Source organism: Diabrotica virgifera, chromosome 1 (assembly GCF_917563875.1).
Source record: "Diabrotica virgifera virgifera chromosome 1, PGI_DIABVI_V3a".
Lineage (NCBI taxonomy): Eukaryota > Metazoa > Arthropoda > Insecta > Coleoptera > Chrysomelidae > Diabrotica > Diabrotica virgifera.
The window spans coordinates 288,902,847-288,926,009 of record NC_065443.1 but is presented as its reverse complement, the minus strand read 5'-3'; the positions used below and the strand labels follow the sequence as shown (position 1 = coordinate 288,926,009).

Genomic DNA, 23,163 nt, shown 5'->3' with positions numbered 1-23,163 from the left:
TCCATAAAGATTTGTGGTTGTTGTGTTTTACCAAGTACGTAGATTTTTCAGTCAGAAACTCCTTCGCCTTCCAGGTCCACGTTTTCATTCTACTTTTCCCTGCAAGATTAGTTGCAGCAGTCCATATTTTTCGCTGTTTCTCATGATGTGACCGAGGTATTCGAATTTGTTTTTATTGTGGTTAACAGTTTTTTTTCTTTTTGCATTCTCAACAAAATACCCTGATTAGTAACGCGGTCGGTATAAAATATCTTCGGGATTCTTCCAGGTGGCGTCTGTGAGAGTCCATGACTCAACTCTGTACAGCAGTATAGGAAAGATATAACATCGTAGTAACCTGATTTTTATGGGTATTGATAAATCATGAATTTTTTTTTTATTTGCTAAGTGCTACAATCTGGTCTTTGACCAATGAGTAACTTTTTATCTATTTTATCTTACTAACTACATAATATCTAACAGTCACCCTTTGATGTCTTCTTAGTTGTCTTTATTATTACTGGGGCACTTTTTGCTTGCGCACTATCACACAAAGCGCTGCTTTTCACTTTATCACGCACTACTCCAACACGTTGCTTGCACACTTATAGCGCAATGCTCCGCTATTAGTTTTGTCACACACTACACCAACTCGTGAGGTTTGGTCCTCTTCAGTCTTCTTTTCCGGTTTGAGTTGTACAGGAGCTGGATGGCCTCAATATTTTCGTGGAGAAGTCTCTTTTCATGACTTTCTGCGTGTTTTCGGATTTCTTTGTCGACGGGTTCCATTCGTAGATCCCTGTGAAGGTCGTCATTACGGATGTACCAGGGTGCGTTAACTATGCCCCTTAGCACAGTATAAAGAGGGACAGTCCATGTCGGCACTTTGATCTCAAGAAGTAATATCCCTCTTTATACTGTGCCCTTAGTACTTTGTTTTGAAAAGTTTGTATTATTTTCAAATTTGTCTTTTTTGTACATCCCCATAGTTGGATACTATACGTCCATACTGGTTTTATAACTTGTTTGTAGATTAGCATCTTGTTATACGTTGACAACCCTGAGTATCTTCCCAGTAGCCAGTATAATTTGTTATATTTGATATTTAATTCTTCTTTCTTTTTCTTTACATGTGCTTTCCAGCGAAGCTTCGTGTCTAAGGTTAAGCACAGGTATTTGGCTGTGTTGGCATAAGGAATGTCTTGTCCATTAATTTTTATTGGTGCATAGAGAATTTTTTTATTAGTGAAACTAACATGTACTGATTTGCTTTCATTCAATGTAATCTTCCACGGCTTAGTCCATTTTTGGAATTTGCTCGTTACATTTTATACATAGTTTATTGGCTGTTTCTACGTTGTCTTTACCTACTGCTAATATGGCGGTATCGTCGGCAAAGGTAGCTAAATAGTAGTTATCGAATTCTGGTAGATCACATGTATAAAGGAGATATAGGACCGAGCCCAATACGTTACCCTGTGCCGCCCTGTGGGACTCCGGCTTTTATTTCTTTAAGTTTAAGTTCAGAATAAGCATCATCTCGCTTGATTCTGAAATATCTATCAGTTAAGTACGATTTAATTATGTCTGTGTATGATTTTGGAAGAATAGTCTCTAATTTATGAAATAGTCCTTCATGCCAAACTCTGTCAAATGCCTGGGCAACATCTAAGAATAAAGCTGAACCAACTTTTCTTTCCTCTAGTGCATTTTCTATAATATCGGTGACTCTGTGGAGTTGGTCTATAGTTGAGTGTTGTTGCCTAAAGCCAAACTGATGATTTGGAATTAATTTTTTGTTTACTATAATTGGTTGCAATCTTCTGAGGAGAAGTTTTTCAAATAATTTACACATTGTGGGTAGCAGTGATATTGGTCTATAGGAGGAGCTTATATGTGGTGGTTTGCCTGGTTTTGGTATCATTACTATTTCCGCCACTTTCCACATTGAAGGAACCTATTTTAATCTGATCGCAGCATTAATTAAATAGGTCAACTTGACAATTGCTTTTCTTGGGAGCTGTTTTAATATTTGTCCTGTTATCAAATCAAAGTCAGGAGCTTTTCCCGGGTTTAAATTATATTTGAATTCTTTTATTACTTCCTCTACAGTTACTGGCATTATGTTCTCTTCTTCTTGCAAATGGTTGCTCTGTAATGCTTCTTCTTGATGTTGTTGATGCGGTTGAAATATTTTCTCTAGATGTGTAGCAAAGCATTCTGCTTTTTGTTCGCTGCTTCTCGCCCAAGTGCCTTCTTGTTTTTTTATGGGTGGTATTTGCATCATTGGTCTTTATAATCCTTTGTTTGCCTTTCATAGTAAGTATTTTGTGGATCTATCATTCGTTAGGTTGTTCCTAATGGATTCTTCTTTAAATTCTTTTATCATTTGAATAACTCTTATTCTTCTTAAATCCTGACATTTGAATAACTTTTTGCTTTCTCTATCCTACATTTTTGATTTCTATGGAATGATCCCAATTTTCATTGATGTTCGTACCAAGGTAGGTGTATGTTTTTACTCGTTCTATTTGTTGACCGTTCTTACTCATTCGTCCAAATTGCTGTTCCTTCTTAGAAATCATTTTGTTTTCTTAATGTTCAGTGAAAGTCCGTATCTCTGACTGACTTCTGTGATTCTGTTGGCATGCAAACTGGCCGTATCCATCCTTGAGTGTCAAGTTGTCGTTATATTGCATATATCGCTAGCCTAACTCCATTCAGTTTGCCTCTGTCTATTCATCCTTTTGTTATTAGTTCATCTATCTCTTCACCTTTGCTTCTTCCCCCACATAATACTAGTGAAAAGTAGTATTTTGTTACATCGGCTTCTCCAACGAGAAGCTAGTTTTCATTTTTATCATATTAGCGACTATTAGTTACATTGGCGCCCAACGTTTTTATCATTTCCTACTTCTGTTGGAGTTTATCATTCTCTTTACTTTCACTTTAACAGAAGTTTTTTGTTACATTGGCGTGTCGTCTGCGTATCTTATGTTATTGATACATTCTCCGTCGATTCGAATTCCGGCTTCAACATCATTCACTGCTTCTTAAAAGATTTTCTCAGATTATATGTTACAACAGAAGTGGTGATAGTACCGATACATCCCTGACGAACCCCACGTTTGATTTTTACTGTCTCTGTCCGGATTCCGGATAGATGATATTTGATTCCAGTACAGATTGCTGATAATTCTTAAATAACAGGTGTTTATTCCAATATTGATTAATAACTCCATCAGCTTGTCGTGATTTACTTAATATACGAGAAATTACTTAAGATACGAGAAAATAATAAAGTAAAAAAAAAATATTTGTCTCATGGATGCTGTGGAAGATATAAAGGTGCTGATAAATCCAAAAATATAAGATTCAACAATTTCATACATGAGCCGATATTATCATAAAAATTTTAATCCTACACCAAAATATTTCACCGCCCTGTCATTTTTCCCATGTTATTTATACACGCGGGTGACAAGCAGATTATTTACGACAGTCCTAATACGGTTTTCGACAGCACGCACCCAAATTTACTATCCTGCCCCAACGCCCAGACCAGAATCGGCCCATTGTGGTTATTTATACAAAGGAACTAGATAAAGCGAACCAGTGAAGTTAATTTGAGACTATTAAACTAGCCGCAAATGTCACCGGTGATAACATCTACCTGGAGTAGAGGTGGTCGCGGCCAGAATCGAACAGTGATTCAGGTATTCGGTTCACAAAAAAGAACGAACAAAAACGACTCGTTTCGGAATTTTTTTTTGATAAAAATCATATTTGAAGAACATCTACTGTTTTAAATAGTCATTGGATTCTTCCCAGGTAAAAGGAACAAGAGAACACATTCTTAATATTCGTTAAATTATAGAAAAATCTCAAGAGTTCAATACATAATAATATAGAAACATATTTATTTTGTGCTTTGTTGACTACTTCAAGGCCTTCTATGTCTCATATACTTAGAGAAATGGGTACGCCAGAACATTTATAATTTATTATTACAAGAACTGTATGTGATTAATACTGCAAATCTTCTTCTTCTTCTTCTTCTTTTTGTATAGACATGACTCTGTCTGTTTTTTCAATGTGCCTCTAGTAAGTTGTCGTTCCATCGTTTTCGTGGTCTTCCCACTGATCGTCTTCCTATTGGGGAACCGTGTCTCGCTGTCCTGACTACCCTATTTGTTGTCATTTGGCTTATGTGGTGATTTCATTCTATTCTTCTGTTTCTTACCCAGTTATTAATGTTATCTACCTTGCATCTCCGTCGTATATCTGTACTTCTAGCTCTGTACCATAGAGTCTTACCATCGATTTTTCGAAAGGTTTTCATCTCTGCTGTTTCGAGCAATCTTTTTGTCCTCTCTGTGTCGGGTCGTGTTTCTGCCGCGTATGTCATTATTGGTCTAATAGTGCTAATGTAAGAGTTAATAATAATGTGGTTTCGAAAAACTTCAAATTTTAAATTCTGGAGTTAGACAGGGATGTATAATATCCCCCATTATAGTCAATAATAGGTATATATAGTGAACACATTATGCGTCAAGTTTTTGAGGAATGGCAAAGTGAAGCAACTATAAGAGGAAGAAAAATCACAAACCTACCCACGTTATGCTCTTACATATGATGACACTGTTATATTAGTTTCTTCACCAGAATAACTGGAACAAATTCGGATAGGCTGGGCACGGTGAGTACGGAATATGGTTTGAAAATAAATATGGGTATGGGTATATGTAGAAAACCAAAGTAATGATCATCGACAGAATTAGAAACAAGCAAACAGACATAAGAAACATAATGGGTTACGCAGTGGTCAGACAATTTAATTACTAGGTCCCATCATCACTAGCACTGGAGGATGTGAAAATGAGATCTGTCAACGCATGACAATGGTCATATCAGCAAAACTCAAAACCACAACATAAACCACCAAAAAAGCCGATTTAAAGCGTATAATATCATTTGAAATGTGGGTGTATGGTATGTTAAACAGTAAATGGTTAAGTTCAATTAGTTACCACTATAAACAGCCCGGATTAACCGATAATAGTATAAAAGGCCCGGTTTCAGGTAAAATTTATTTTAGGCTTTATTATGGGAGTACCGTCTAGTCAGTGTTAATTGTAAAAGACCAACTCTGTCTACCTCGGTGGCTTATCGCTCCGGGTGGGTCTTAACAATGGGCCAGGTCAGATAAATTTAATAATATTTACGACCGCACTAATTGAACTCAAACCAATTACTGTTGTACAAACCATACCATAGAATGTTGCTCATACCATGGACTGCACTACCGCACATCTCACAAATACTTACTAGAAGAACTTAACATAAAAACTAGACTCATCACAACTATCAACCAAAATATACTGAGATATTTTGGACATATATAACTAGAAGAAGAGAAGGAGATCTCCAACACGATGGTCTGACCAAATAAAGGACATGATTATTTACTCAATCTCTGAGGTTATTCAATTCTCTATACAGTTCTGTAAACATTAAGATCATTATTTATACAAGGTGCCCAAAAAAAAATTTGAATTATTAATTAAACAATTAATTTAATTAAAAAAATTGTTTTTGGACACTCTGTATAATTAATCATATTACTGTTTATATTACTAAATAGGGAATTGAATAACCTTTTAAATGAGCTAGCAGTCGACCCCTATTCCCATTTAAAAAAAAATAGTCCAGTACGTCATCACGCCCAAATGGATGACGTCCCTAGTACGATACATATGTTAAATAATCATAATTTAAAAATCGAATAATTTTTGTATTTTACATTTTTTTCTAATTCTGTAAATAGAGCAGTTTACAAGGGGGTCAAAATATAGAGAATAACTCTGCATTCATTGGGGCCGACCGACCGGCTCTGTCTCGTCATACGGCTGACCGACTATAATAACTTTTATTTATATTCAATTTAGAATGTGTGTACTGATTTTCAGCCTTAGTAAATGGATTTAATTACCTTTGTAGAAAAGCAACTTTGATACCCTCTCAGTAACCCCTGTTCTACGTTTCGCTTGACCGACCGCAGTATGTTTCTCTACACAATCACAGTAATCAACTGTGAAAAATTTAGCTTTAGTAAATTCAAATAGATTTTTCAGCGCTGCCTCTTGGACTAATATAGACGTTCTGAATTCATCATCATTCACTATTCACACATATTATGTAATATAATAAAAGGCGATAACGTCAAGCGGAAACGCAGTTTGTCCGGAACGATAACTCCTAGCGCCACATAGGAGAGAAATCTGAACTAATTGACAGTAAACAGCAGTATCATTGTTTATACATGGGCGTAGTACCTAGTGACGTTTACAATAATTGTCATTTTATATTTATATTGTCATTTTATATGTATTTCCTGAGGATTTAGGAGAGGATGTCGTGATTCCACCTATACCGTTGATTCCAACAAACCATTTGATTATAAACGTCTACAATTTCCCGTGCCATTGGCTTTTGCAATGAAGATAAACAAATCGCAAGGCCAACCATTGGAAGTTTACCGAATTAAATTAAATTTTACATCCAAAATTATTATCCAAAATTATTGTATAATCATCGTTGTCATATATAGTCATCGTTGTATATTTAAGCACCGCAAAAAAATTGTAGCATTTTTTTGGTTTTTTGTTAATTTTTACTTATTGAACATTACATTTTTATTTAATTCTAAGGTGGTACGAAGATCGGAGGGTCAGCTAGTTAAGAATACTTTTACAGCGAAGGTCCCGTGTTTTAGTTTCAAAATTACCATAAGTTAACGACTCAGCACATACGAATCACTTTATTCATTGACAGGGATATACCTCTACTGTAAATTTAATTTGGAGCTATTAAACTAAACAGCAAATGTCACCGGCGATAAGATCTCTCAAATTCGGTCCGAGTATCGTTTTTCAAGTGATCCGCCGGAGCAAAGAAAAAAAATTGTTTGTTGGGAAGTGAGTTACAAATGAGCGACTGTAGTTGGCATTTGATGATGATAATGCCGGTGCAACTTTTGGTGGGATCGGGTGGCTGAGCCTGCCGTTTCATCCTTAACTAGGTATGTGGAGGTGGCTACTGTTCCGGTACTGTAACGGTACCTTTTTCCGGTCCGGTCGTACCTTTTCAAACGAAATTTGGAAATTCTTCTGTATGTGTCATATTAGATCTCCCTAAAGGCAAGCGTCCACAGACCCGCATCGTACGCATCGCACGCATCGTACGCAACGGATTTTAGTTTGCCTTGTACAAAAACTTCTGTAACTGCGTCCACTGATCCGCATCGTACGGATCGCATCATCGGTAATGCCGAAGGGTTCCTTTGAGAGGCAACTTTTGCGATGCGTGCCGATGAATCATTCGAAATGCCGACCAGTGGACGCACTCTGTTCGGAATTTCGCTTGGCCCAGTGGGAGCTAATCTACGGTTAATTTGCATTTGATGATGATCTTCTTCGTAATGAAACAAGTAAACTCAGTTTTAACTTTTATTTTATATATAGGTATATTCAGGTAAAAATATTACAGCCCATGATAAGTTGATTATGGGGATTAAAATATCATAAATTACTCATTTTAAAATTATTACTCATTCAAAGTGTGTTACAAGTACAGTTTGGCCAAACTATTTAAAAACACAGAAAGCATTCTACCGATTTCAGAGAGGCAACTTTAAGTATCTTTATCTTTAAAAAAGCTTTTACTGATGTAGTTACTATTTTCCATTTAAACCAAATTGTAACAGCTTTGTGTATTCCTTTATATCAAAATGTATAATTTTTTAATGTGTTTCTGCTATAGCTTGCGGTCTACCGAGAGAATTGGTGTATAAGCTGAAATATTTAAAATGACATATGAGAGTTTTTAGATGAGAGAGAATTTAATATCTTTGACATAGGTATATCAATATAAAATACAATGTGATCACTATTTGCAAATACACTTTTTTCATTGTTTTAAATGGTACACCCTGTATATTGTATATTAGTATTACATTTTGTAGTAAATGTTACAGGCTTTGTTTTAATATCAGGTTGTATGTACCTAGCATGTTTCGTTTTGTAGATATTTCGTTCAACATTTTACGTTTTTGTGGATTTTTTATTACTAAACAGATACATTAAACTATCATACTAATAAATGTAGTTAATATGCATAAATTAATTATTAAATTAAATAAACAACCAATAAATAAACAACAAATTTTAAAGTCTACCTTAGTAATTTTTCTACCCTAGCAGGTAGTGGCATCGGCAATCCGATCGCTGCCGATACAGTGGACGCAGTATGAAAAATTAATCCGATGCGTCCGATGCGTCCGATGCGTACGATGCGGACCTGTGAACACTTGCCTTAAGGGTAAGAATAGAACAAGTGGGTCGAGGTGGAGGTGTAGGTCGCGGTGGATGCCACTAGCTAAGTCGCGGTCGATGTCGACAGCACATAGAAACGAGGTTACCTGCGCTGTCCGTCGAGCTAGAACCACTATCAAGTGAAGTATGGAGTTTAATGAAATTTGAATGATAATAGACTGTGTTTTTGCGGTGTTGTGTCACTCAAGTGATGATAGTGATGAAATGTCAGCTGTAAATAATCAGATCCTCCTGCATATTTCAAAAATTTACTGAATTTAATTACTTTAGAAATTCAAAAATAAACTGAATACAAAAAAGGGATTATATAAAAAGTATCAACTCAGATAGCGCAGGTAATGACAACTTGGTTTCGAACGGGCCAATCGCAGGGAAGCATCCTTGTAGGCCGCGCAGTAGAGATCCATGTAAAACAAACTCATTTGATATTCAAAAGCATCGATGTAAACCTGGATGGCATCGCGCTAAACCTCCACCTCGACTTACCTGCTTGGTCTCTTCCATTTACTACAATGTGTTTGTTTTACATGGATGTCGACATCGACCGCGACTTCCACCTCCACCTCGACCCACTTGTTCTGATCTTACCCTAACGTTGGCAATTACATTGGCGAGTTATTCACGGTCTTCAGCTAATCGGAATAGTAGTTCAGTACTACTTATTCGTGACCAACCGCGAATGTTTTTGAGGCAAGACATCTGCTTCCTAACAATTCCTCCGCAGCCTTCGATTTTACCTTTCAAGATAAGCTGATGATTCTGTACCCTCTGACTTATGTTATTGCAAAAAAAGCTCTCTGGGATAACCAGTGTGAATAAAATTTAAACAAATGAATGAGTCGCTTTAAAATTTTTATTATATTATATTAAGCACCAAAGAACCCTCATTTGAAAAAAATTTCAAAGCTGTACACTAATTTTTAAAATAATTATTGCGAAATAATTTTTTTTTTTGCAATTTCGACCTTTTTTCGCAATTATATTACCAATAAATGAGTATATCAAACTTTATGATACGCCATTTTTAAGCTTTTTCCATGCTCTCAAAGATATCTGTACTAAAAAAGGCATAAGTTTCACTGTTTTCAATTGATTTGAAAACAAAAGGAAAAAGGCCGTTTTTTGACACTAAATTGTTTATAAATAAAAATGATTCAGTACTCTGGCTGTTAAAGTGTCACGAACAGGGTATATTTTTGTCTTATTTACCCTGGGCTATAGTGCGTTATGAAAAGGGTACATACAAGGGTTTATTTATCTCATTTGCACTGGCGAAGCGTCCATGTAACCACTGTTACCATTGGTAACAGTTAAAAATCTTGCAAATAAATATTTTATGACGATGAATAATTCTATTTACCAATATTTTTACCAATAGAAATATATTATTATATTATGGTAATAGTACCTAAGTCAGTAAATAGCCAACTACTCGTAGACACGAAAATATTGGCGAGTTTATGTGACTCAGTTGCACTTTATTATACTCTGTTACCAGACTCATTTCTGGTTACAATGGTTATATACCCACGCTGGCGCTCGGGACCGGCTAGTGACTGAAAATTTTGAAGAAGCGACGGCATAAGCGCGCTGTGTATAAGTAGCGCTGTTACCACATTTAAAATTGGTGACAGTACCTATAAAAAGTGTGCGTGCAGTTAACCATGGATGAGTGTCGCTTCTTAATCGATCAACTACTTGAAAAGTAATTCTCCTTGTATAATTTTGAAGATAAAAATGAGATTAAAAATGAAAGACCTATTTTAAACAATTTAAAAAAGGAATCAACAAAAGTAGTTCGATATTTTAAATTTAGTTGGTACAGTGAAAATCCTTGATTATATTATGGTTGCAAGAAAAATATACTGTATTATTAGCAATATCTTCTGGTTTCTACAGAAAAATGGGTGGACCAGGTTCACGATTTAAATGGTGTTAGATTTTTAAAAGAAGACATGAAATTTCTCCGTTAACTACATGTAAGATGTATACCCAATTTGATTCAGTTTGGCAAAACAAAAATCAAAAGTTCTCTTAACCAAGCTTTTAAAGCAAATATTGCTAAACATAATGAGTTTGTTAAAAAAATAGATAGGTATATCCTTAGCACACTTATAATAGATACTGTATGTTTTTGGGCCAAACAAGAACTAGTGTTTCGTGGTCATTTTGAGTGCGACGACTCTGACAATCCAGGCAATTACAGGGAATTGTTAAAATTAATTGCCAAAAAAGATCAAAAATTTTGTCAACATCTAGAAACATCTGTTTTTTCGAGAGTTTCAAGTGATATACAAAATGATATTATTGAAGCTACACTCACCGGCACAAAATTCCGCCACCCAAAATTTTTGATTAAGTTTGACAATTTATAACATTATTATTTGTGCTCCGATTTTCAAGATTCTTAGACCAGTTTGTAGGTAAATGTATTCATATTGTTTGGTATTATTCCGGTAACAAAAAATGTTGCTTGCATGTCATTGTACAGGGGTGAAAGGAAGCGTTGTATTTTCTCCTAATTTTAAAAAATTCTGTGGAAAAATGAAATAGCTGATTTTGTTTCATAGTCCTGTCATATTTTCCCGGAGGCATCACCAACATTCTGTTTTTTGAATTATCCGAATATCTTTTTGCTTGTAAGAGCTGTACCATTTTTTGTAAATAAAAACACTGATTGACTCATACAATTGAGGTTGGATTGATAAGATTAGAATGGCCCGCATACAGCCCAGATCTCAATCATATTGAGCATTTATGAGATGAATAAAAAAAGCTATTTGCCGTCATCCTAGGCCTCCAGAAAATTTGGTATAGTTATGGCCCTGGTAGAGGAATATCGGGCTATTCCCCAGGCAAGGAAAACACATCTTTATTAGATAAGATTGCGTAAACAGATTGCGAGCAATTGTTGCTGCAAGAGGTGGATATAACCGCTATTGAATTGTTTTGTTTTGTTGTTAAATTTGTTTTGTTTTGTTAATTTTAGTGCGTTTGATATTTTTAATTAAATAAACCTTCAAAGCAGTGTTTTTAATTACAGCTCTTACAAGAAAAGAGATATTCAGATAATTCAAAAAAACAAGACCTTAGTGATACCTCCAGGAGAATACAGATGAAACAAAATCAGCTCTCCAATTTTTCCACAGAATTTTTTAAAGTTAGGAGAAAAAACAACGCTTATATTCACCCCCGTATAATGCCATCTAAGCAAAAAATTTTTGTTACCGGAATAATAGCAATTGACATCAATACATGTACCTACAAACTCGTGCAAGAATCTTTAAAATCGAAGTACAAATAATAAAGTTATAGATTGTCAAACTTAATAAAAAAATTTGGGTGGCGGAATTTTGTGTCGGTGAGTGTATATATATTTTAGCCATATCTTCATTTTTTTAAATAAGATTTTTTGCATCTGGTTTTGGTAACACTCCAGAAAAAGTCACGCGTCGTCACTGCTCGTTTGTGTTCTCTGCGTATATAATAGTTCATTTAGTTTAACTTTTTTTCTTCGCTCATATTATAGTGGTTTTGATATTTTAAATGATCTTGCTGTTCCTTTTTAATTTTTAAATTAATTGTACTGTAGTGTTAATTTTACTGTAGTGTCCATTGTACTGTACGTTCTGTAACCGTACCTTCTAGTGTAATAGTAGACACTGCCGAATATAAAAGGTTTGGTCGTTTATCTCCCAAACCGGTTGGCTGCGGTCGTTTTCTGGTGCTTCTTCTTCGTCGGATCGGAGGATCATGGTAACCGGCGCTCTCAGCATAATATATGTCTCAAATACCTTGTTCTTCGCTACTCCAGTGTCTTTTAATAGCCTGGCGATGCCTTTTATATAGTACAAAACGAGGAACGGAGTATGTTGTGCGAACGAAAACAGCTGATTCGAGTACCGAATTTAGCTTTTGACATTGACATATTTGCCGAATTCTTTAAGAAGGTATTATATTTATCTATTCTGCTTTTTGATGAATAGATATCATTAAAATTATTGTTTTACTTTGAGACCCCATTTACTAACATAGTCCGTTGATCGGATCTGCAGTCAAAGTAGTATCTTTAAGTCTATATGTATTTATAAGTATTTACTTGCATTTTATTGACTCATCGCATTTTTTGCCATAGCATTGGGTCTCCGAACTTCTGACTCAGAGTTGCCATCGTTAGTTATAAAAGATCCATGATAGTTGAAGCAGTCTTTATGAATTTTCAAACCAACTTTAACGCATTCTAACTCAACTCTCCGCAGAATGCCTATCATTTCTTGTTAATTTTCTGCTATACGTGTAGTGTCATTAGCAAATATCAAATTACAGATATTTCTACCAGCCACCGTTACTCCATCAACCCATCTTGCTAAAGCCATTTTTATGAAATAAATCAGGGAGAAAACGTGTCATTGTCTAACCCCTCTTTCTGGCCTTACTTGGCTTGAGAACTTCTGATCAGGTCGTTCTGTTCATATTGGACTGGGATAGCAGTGTCACCAGGTGTATCGGTGCACCCACCATTATCAAAAGAGGCTTAAGATTTATCCAGCTTACACAACCAAATGCCTTCTAGTAATCAACAGAGTATATTACCATAGGTACTTGAAATTCGACTTACAATTCGGCTCGACTTTTCGATGAATTGTCTGGGGTTCAGGATTTACTTACGTGTAACTTTTCCCTTTACAAACACTCCTTTTTCCTGCAGTAATTGATAATACATATACCTATGTAAGTTTTTAATCTGTTTTTGATGTACGGTAGCTTTCACACTTAGTGAAAAGTTGCTCTATTTTGTGGAGTGGAATCTAAATTGAGGTACAACAATCAGACGGCCATTTTCCCTAATTTCAAGCAACGGTACAGAGAGAATGGATGATATATGTAGGTATTCCTTTGTCACGTATTGTGTCAATTTCTGGTGATCTATATTTCTTTAGCGATTTAATTGCATCTTTTAATTCAGAAAGCACAGACAGAAGAGTAGTCGCCAAAGATTTTCTGCTGGAGACACCAAGGATTTTCGCCACGTTTCCGGTATTTCGTCAGTGTCGATCTTTAGATTACCTTCTTTTGCCCTCCCTCAACGGGTTTCTCCATCCATCCTTGTTGTTTCAGCTGCCTTATTCTAGATTTTTAGTCAGTAGGGCTCCAGTCAGTAACTCGAATTATCCATTTTCGGGTGGTGTCCTCCTGACATGATCATACCATATAAGATACTTTTCTTCGATGAAGATAATAATTTATTGTTCTACTGACATTCTTCTACTTATCTCTTCATTTCGGATTCGGTCTGCGCTCGTGACCTTACTGCATCTTCTCCAAAACTCCATTTCGGTAGCTAATTTGTTGACTACCAGTATTCTGCTCCATGCGTCATAATACTTTTTTTTCGTGGTCTTTGCTATGTGTGTCCCATAATACTCCATTTAGTTGTCTTATGGAGTCTCTGGTTTGACCTACTCTTTTCTTTATATCTTCAGTTGTAGTGCCTAGAAATAGTGGAGCTTAGGTATTTGAAAGTTTTGGTGCTCTTAATTTTTCGGGCATCTGAGATTTCGAGATCCGGGGCGTCATCTGATCCCATTACCAAGTACTCTCTCTCTTATTGAAGCTATGAAGCTGAGTTATAGTCCATTCTTTAAATATTCTTGTGTGAGTTTTCTAATCATGTAGGAGATATTTTCTTCATCTTGTGCCAATACTACCTGGTCATCAGCGAAGCTTAATGTGTACAGATATTCGTCCCTGATAGGTATACCCATTCCTCTGACAATTCTTATTTTCCAGGGTGTTAGTACCATTTCTAGAAATATTTTGAATAGTGTTGTTGACGTAGAGCAACCTTGTAATTGTCCCTTGGTTGTTGGAAAATTTGTTTCTGATTTTATTTTTGACTTTTTAACAGCCACCGAGTTGTTTTCGTACAAGTTTATTGTTGCTTGTATAAGTCTGATCGATATGTCCATTTCTTGCATGCGGAGTTATCTCATTCTTTATTAAATGATAAGTGACACTACTTCGTGTTTTTGTGTATATTTTCACTTTTTCTCCATCATTAATATGTTATCTGTCATATCTGGCTGTTTTCTGCCTTGTTTCTGGTTTGAGGTATTGTTCAGTTTCATTTTGAAGCAGCATTTCAATCTTCTTTTGCCTTATATAGGTAGGTACCTTTGTTATCAGTTGTTTAAAATGATTGAGTGTTAAAATAATACCGCAAAAATTACTGAAAAATCGACGTTTGATATAACAGGTAAGACAAAGTATTATAATAGCAAATATTATAAACAAATGTAACGATGACAGTGCAGCAATAATTGAAGCAACTTCAATACAAAGCACAACGGTTGCAACATTAATAGCAATAACAGTGAATACTTAACAAAATCTAAACTTAACAAACTTATCGATGGATCTATAGACCACAGTAAAGGCTTCACGTAAGGCTCCTTGCTGAACACCCCGAAAAAAATTGAAACTCACCTAACTTAACTGAGCAGTGTATGTGGGACCTACTCTCGTAGTAGACCCAGTCGAAGCCCGCTTCGACGGCCAACCTGGCGAGCATTCCGTACTTAGACCGGTCCCTGTCGGAGGTAGTGATATCTACGGCCCGACCCTCGTAGTGCAACGAGTCGGGAGTGTGGTACCCCTCTTCGTCCCAGCCCTCCGTCACGAGGAGCTTCACGCCAGGCCACATGTTCATCACCGAGATGGCGAGGGTGTTGAGTTTTTCTTTGCATCTCTGAAAAAGAATAAATCGATTAGTAAAGAGTATGATGGGATGGGAAGAATTAGCATTGGCCACGGAACAAGCAAAAAGAAATGTGTACATATTATATATTTAGTAGGTGACTTCAATGGGAGAATAGGCGCAAATAACCAGGTATATAAAGAGGTATTAGGAACATATGGAGAAACATCACGACATCACGAAACAATAATGGCATAAAGAAGCACTTGCGAAGCGTCCATGTAACCAATGTTACCATTGGTAACAGTTAAAAATCTTGCAAATAAATATTTTATGACGATGAATAATCCCATTTAATACCTTTATTTTTACCAATAGAAATATATTATTATTATGTGTTAATAGTACCTAATTCAGTAAATAGTTAACTACTTGTAGATACACGAAAATATTGGCGAGTTTATGTGACACAGTTGCACTTTATTATACTCTGTTTCATTTGTTTTTACCCAGTTTCATTTGTGGTTACAATGGTTACATCCTCGCTGTCCCTCGGGACCGGCTAGTGTCTGAAAATTTTGAAGGAGCGACGGCGTAAGCGCACTGTGTACATATATCAGTAGCCCTGTTACCAGATTTAAATTTGGTTACAGTACAGTAAAACCTCGATATAACGGACTAATTGGGGGAACGGGGTGTCCGTTAAAGCCGAAAGTCCGTTATATAAAAATAGGTTTAAAATAAATCAGACTATTTAGAAATGTGTCCTCATTATGCTATAATAAAAAGTTTATTGAAATTCTTTGTAAAATATAGCGTTTGGGATCCACGGGGACCCCGTTGCTATGCAATGTATCTTGGTATGGGCAGGGTTAAGTATGTATAATATTAACAGGACGTTTTAATTTTTTTTTACATTTGACCGGATTTTTGGTCCGTTATATCCGAAGTCTGTTAAATAGAGGTCCGTTATATCGAGGTTTTACTGTACCTATAAAAAGTGTGCGTGCAGTTAACCATGGATGAGTGTCGCTGCGTAATCGATCAACTACTTGAAAAGTAATTCTCCTTGTACAATTTTGAAGAAAAAAATGAGATTATTGAAAATGAAAGACCTATTTAAACAATTTAAAAAAGGAATCAAAAAAAGTAGTTCGATATTTTAAATTTAGTTGGTACAGTAAAAATCCTTGGTTATGTGGTTGCAAGAAAAGTAGACTGTATTGTTGGCCATGTCATCTGGTTTCTACATAAAAAATGGGTGGACCAGGTTCACGATTTAAAAGTTTTAGAGTTTTAAAAAGGAGACATGAAATTTCTCCGTTACCTACATGTAAGATGTATACCCAATTTGATTAAGTTGGCAAAACAAAAATCGAAAGTTCTCTTAACCAAGCTTTTAAAGTAAATATTGCAAAACATAATAAGTTTGTTAAAAATAATAGATAGGTATATCCTTAGCACAGTTATAATGGATACCGTATGTTTTTTGGGCAAACAAAAATTAGCGTTTCGTGGTCATTTTGAGGGCGACGACTCTAACAATCGAGGCAATTACAGGGAATTGTTAACATTAATTGCCAACAGAGATCAAAAATTTTGCCAACATCTAGAGACATCAACTGTTTTTTCGAGAGTTTCAAGTATACAAAATGATATTATTGAAGCTATATATACATTTAGCCAGTGCTGTTTTTGTGACGGTACAGGGACCTTTTGGGAAAAAGATAAAAAAAAAACAACCAAATTATAGACAAATTAATTAATTTTTGCCGTAATCCCAAACAGCTTTAAAACGCCCTTATTGAGGCTGAATTTAAAAAGCTTTCCCGGGGGTGGACCTCCTTTATGAACACTCCCCAGACCCCCCGGAACATTGCGTACCGGAACCTATATTGTTACAAAAACAGCACTGCATTTAGCCATATCTTCATTTTTTTAAAAAAGATTTTTTTCATCTGGTTTTGGTAACACTTTAGAAAAAGTCACGCGTCGCCACTGACTGCTAGACTTCTGTATGATGCACAGTTTAGTAATAACTAATACATATTTTTAACACAAAAATATCCACAAGTACCTACACAAGAGACGTTAAAAGTGGAGAAGAAAAATCGATAATTGACTACATTTTAGTAGAATAAAGTAACAGAAGAAACGTAATAGACAAAATTAGAAGGAGTCCAGTAATATGAAGTGACCACTAGTTAGTAGTAATGAAAATAAAACAAAATAAGTCCGATAATAACAACATTACCAAACTGCAAGAAAATAAACAAGAATATGGAAATATTAGATCGTACCATTGATTATAAACACCCAATGGTCCCAATGTGTGTGTTTATAATCAATGATCGTACCAATTCAGAAATAAAAAAAATACTGAGAAGTACCAGATATATACCATAAACCAAAAACTAGGAATACTAGGAACTAAAGAAAAGATAAATGATCGAAAAGTAGAACAACTATGGAACTACTTCAAATAGGTTATAAAAAATACACAAATACAGCGACAGAAATTATATGGAACAAATTAGAATAGCACTAAAAGAAAGCAAATTACCTGGTGGATTAAAGAAATAAAACAACAAATTAACGGAAAGAAAATTGTTTGGAAAATATACATAGGTACTTACAAAATAAAATATTCGCCGACGACGTCGTCATATTGGTCAAAAATGAGAAACAACTACAAAGAAATATAGAAATGTGGAATTAAGTACCTAATAAAAAAATATGGAATGAGAATTGATAAAAATAAAACAAAAGTGATGATGATAGGAGAAGAAGTGAAGAAGAAGAAAAGATAAACATAAAAATAGAACATGTAAATATAGAACAAGCACGAGCCTTCCAATACCTACGAAAAGAATTAGATGACAACGGAAGACAGGAAACAGAAATTAATAATGAATTTAAAAAAAAATTTACAAAATCAACAAGAAATGTATAAAACTAGTATTTTTCTACATTTTTGTATATTTCTGTGTCTAAAATTAACTGATTTTATTCACCAAAATGTTGTAAATTTCTTGTACTATAAGTCTCTCCCTCTTGTTCACACCATGTTTAGCACCCATGTTCATTAATTGGCTTCTAATTAATTTGACTAATTAGGTGTTTTAAGGTAGAACCTTTACCTATTACGATTTTAGATTTTATCATGATATCGTGAATATCCGAGTTTTTTGGAATAAACCAAATGTTCTAAAAATAGTTGTGAACGAAAAAGGAATTAGTAGTAGGTAAATTATAAACTAAGAGCAAATATATTTAAATAAAGTAAATAATATTTTCTTTGGGTAATAAAATTTTCAGCTACCAATGACAAATAAAACTTTTTACTATTGATTTAGATTGTACCTATTAATAAGATTTCGGAAAAGTTAGTGTTATTTTTCAAGTACAGTGGAATCCCGATAAGTCGGCCTCCGATAACCCGGAAGTCCGGCTAACCCGGATCGATTTTCATCAGATAAAATAAAACTGTTTTCACTTTGACTGAGTTTTTTTACCAAGAAATAAACAATAATGTATACAACTGTACGTAATTTAGATGTACTGGACCTACAGTAAGTATTTCATTTTTTTGGCAACCGTATTTTATTAATTTTTACCACATTCTCCGGCTAACCCGGATTTTCGATAACCCGGATCGGCCGCGGTCCCGATTAATCCGACTTATCGAGGTTCCATTGTAATTACATTAAAACAGAGAAACTAACAACAACGATAATGAAAGTGTAAAAAAAACTAAAGGATAATGTGGTTTTAATCAACAGCGGTCTAAAAACTTCATCTTCTTCAGGTGCCATCTCCGCTACGGAGGTTGGCAATCATCATAGCTATTTTATTTTTTGAGGCAGTAGCTCTAAATAGTTGTTTGAGCTGTATCCAAACCATTCTCTCAGGTTCTTCAGCCATGAAATTCGTCTTCTTTCGATGCTTCTTCTGCCATCCATCTTTCCTTGCATTATGAGTCGCAGGATGCCATACTTCTCGCCCCGCATGACATATCCGAGATACTGTAGCTTTCTTTCTTTAATTGTAAGTTCAACTTCCTTCTCTTTACCTTTTCTTCTCAGTACTTCATAGTTCGTTTAATAACACTCTTTGGCAAATCAAAAGAACAAAAGAAAACTTGTAAGCATAGATAAAGTAATGACAGTGATTTTTTTTCCTGGAAGCCGTCTGTTATAATCCGGGTGTACCTACTGAAGCTAATCGACTTATTGTATATCCTCCATTCTCTCATGATACCAATTCCAGGAATCTGGAACCCTGTACCAGTTTATACCAGAATGGGTACCATATATGTTTGGAGGCACTTGCTTGACTCCAAATAGATATGGTTGACTGTTTTAGGTTCTCTGATAGATTCTGCAACACAAGTCTCCATGAAACAATCCTACTGTATGCAGGTGTCCCTTGACTGGCGCATGTCCAGTAAGGAACAAGATTCCGCAAGAGAGCAGATAAAACAGCTGATACTGTATCTCCCAGAAATGTTGCGTATATGTGTTAAGAACGTGTTAACTGTAAGAGGTATGACAGGAGAAAAATTTAAAAAATAGAAATCAACAATATATTGAGATAAGAGAAGAATCAACGTATGAGAATAAACGTCCTGTGATCAATCGCGGTAACGATAGCAGAAATTTTTAAATTTCCAATTTAACTGAGCCGCTACCATGCTTCGGAGGGCACGTAGAGCAGTCAGTCCTGGCTACGTAAGTAGTCGTTAATATTAAAACCTGATCCAGAAGATTACATCATTGGAAGATGTAGGTACATACAAAAAGCTCATTCCATTGCCTAAATTACGACCAGTTATATCAACAAACATATCAAAGACAAAGATCATGATTGTACATAACAATGATCCAAACATAACCACGATAGACCGGTTTGAGGTTGTGAGCTCATACGTATGTCTGGATCAAAAAAAATATGGAAGACCTCACAAATTAAGCAATTGTTCAACCTCACTTTTAGAGTTCGTGAAAATTGCTTTGAAACCTTCTGAAAACCTTGTGAAGGTTACATTAAAACCAGAGTCAACCAAACATAGGCGTAACCAGGGGGTGGTTTTGGGGGTTATACCCCCCCCGTTTTGGATGTACTTTAAGCTCTATACGCTTAACACCATTATTATTCCATACCCCCCAGAGACCTTCAAGTAGACCCCCCCTTAGGATCATCTTGGTTACACCCCTGAACCAGAGTCGACAGTTTCAAGCAGTTTGAACACTTAAATAAAATAAGGATGTCCTCAAAGGATAAAGTGGATGGATTCTTTTTCACAAAAGAGAGACTTGCATTAAGCGCAACGATAATAGCAACGAATCAATGAAAACAAGGAATAACAAATAATCATACTGTGACGCCTCACAACCCGGCCTAATTCTTCTCGATATTTCTCCGCGTTACGAGTAAAGGCCAGATCTTCCACGGCGATTCGAGGCGACCGCTGCCAGAGTATTTAAGAACAGGAATCCGATCACAGGCCAGTCAGTCAATGAACGAGCCGCGACGCGTGATATAATTGTATTCGATCGGATTTAGTGAAATGTATTTATTAGTTATCGTAGTTATTATGTTTAGTTAATTAAATCATAAATTTGAGTTGTAAATAAATTAGATGTGTTAGTTGGTGTTATTTGTAATTATTAAAAATAAATAAGTGATGTAAATAAAATAATATAAGTAAGTGTTCCTTTATTTAAATTAAACTTAGTGCCTAAAGATATAAATAAATAAAATAGTAGAGTCAATCGCGTAACAATACATTATAATGAAAATAAGGAGGGAAGGTAGTAATAATAATAATAAATAATATTAGGAAGCATATAAAAACTAAACACTGACTCAAGGAATTTTATTACATCAAAAAAACACCATAAACTTTTGAAATTTCTCTGGGTATTTAACATACAACTCCATTGAAGTGAATCAATGAACTATTAGAATAAAATGAATAACATTGGGATAAATTTGCATTCGACTGTCTCATTAAGCGGTAGGCAAGAGAAGAATGTGTTATGTCTACGTCTGTACCCATATTTCATTGACTTATCGCTAATTTACAGTCGCATTAAATTACCATCATCAGTTATTTAATTGATTACAAAACGTTTTCCGACACGCCGGGAAATGTAAACAAAGGTGAGTTCAAACAACTTCGAATTGTTGTTTGTTTTGAGTTGAAGACAGTTATTTTAGTTGGTGCGGGAAAATTAAGAGAAAAGAACTTTTAAAAAATGTTAAAAAAACCAATATATTGAGGTCTACATTTTATTATCTAGGACAAAACATACAGGGTGATTGATTAATGGGGTAATTTTTCCTTGGTTTTTTAATTATGTGCGAAAAACCGTCCGAAAACGTAGTTTTTTTGTCGAAAAATTAACATTTTCAATCGCAAATAACTCGTAAAGTATAAGCTTACACAAAAAAAGAATGTGTGTGTACTTTGTACGCACGTAAGAAGATATTCTATTATATAGGTAATTTAAACGAAGTAAATATACTTAAAAGGTTATTTGTATTTTATTTAAAAATTAAACTAACTTTCTTATCTACCACTTTCAAAAAATGTTTATTAAAATAACGAAAAATAAAAAAAAATATGATTCGTCCGGGATTAGAACCCGCGACCTTCCGTGTGCTTCCATTCTCTGGCCCACCGCTCTGCCAACTACGCCATCGAGCCACTTGAATTGACACGTAAGTTTCGGATATAATTACACAACACGGCGACAAAGTAAAAATTTTATGCCTACACATTTTATTATTTTACTACAGAGAAACACAAATCCAAAAACACAAGAATTATAATAAATAATACATCTTTTAATGACTTATTTTGCACGGTTACAGATACATAGGTACATACCTATCTTGAAAGATTAGCAATGAACTACATACTGTCAGTGTGCGCAGGCGCGCGGTCATGTACAATTTTACCCTCTATCGATTCGTCGCTAAAGAAGAATATCTTCAAAAACTCTATAGAACAAAAGTTGCTTAAAATCAGTCAATTCATCCATTTCCGGTCTTATCTTGAATGTATATTTTTTCACCCCCGAGAAGGGGTGACTGTCACCCCCCAAGTAAAAGCAACCAACGGCACAATTTCAACTTTGAAGTGGAGGGTGAGTAGAACCTAAATCCAAATTTTCATGCATTTCGGAGTTGCCCCTGAAAATTACACGGTATCGCCGTATTTCCCGTTCATTTTGGGCTATTAGATTGTATTAATAAGATATTAATAAGATATTAATAAGATTTTATTAATAAGATATATATCGGAAGTGTTATTTTTCAAGTAATTACATTAAAGCAGAGAAACTAACAACAACGATAATGAAAGTGTAAAAAAACTAAAGGATCATGTGGTTTTAATCAACAGCGGCCTAAGAACTTCTGCTTCTTCAGGTGCCATATCTGCTACAAAGGTTGGTAATCATCATACCTATTTGAATTTTTGAGGCAGTAGCTCTAAATAGTTGTTTTAAGCTGTATCCAAACCATTCTCTCAGGTTCTTTAGCCATGAAATTCGTCGTGAGGTAGCCAACTTTGAGCTTCACATTTCAAAATTAATTAAAATGTTACAGGGTGTTCGATAACATAGCGGCAGACCAAACTTATGTTTTTTTAAATGGAACACCCTGTATTTTATTTTATATTCGAAATCTTCCTAACTTCTCCATTACAAAAATATAAAGGTTTGTTATGTTATTGTACATGCTATTTACAATTCATAAATACAATACAAAACATTGTACAATGTTATAACCTATTTTATATGAAAATCGTAACAAGTTCAACTCACTGTATAAATAAAAATAAGCACAAAACTAATGGATTATTGATGCCATATTTTTTTATTTATTGTCAAAATTTTCATAAATGATTGATATTGCTAATTTTATTTATATTGAATACAGGGTGAGTCAAAACGCAAGTACATTATTTTCTCAGTAATTTTAAATGGAACACCCTGTATTTTATATCACTATCGAAAAGTACCATTACCGTACTTTAATTTTTATATAACATTCTCTATGTCTAAATTTATTAGTTTTCGAGAT

General features: G+C 34.9%; 1 protein-coding gene across 1 annotated transcript in view; it reads right to left on the bottom strand.

Annotated features, from left to right (window-relative positions):
* LOC114333335 (tiggy-winkle hedgehog protein) overlaps positions 1-23,163 on the bottom strand; it is a 351,824-nt gene that overhangs the window by 21,093 nt on the left and 307,568 nt on the right. Inside the window, exon 3 of the mRNA XM_028283194.2 lies at positions 14,859-15,120. Within this exon, the coding sequence (XP_028138995.1) occupies positions 14,859-15,120 (262 nt within the window). The remainder of the gene's footprint in view (positions 1-14,858; positions 15,121-23,163) is intronic.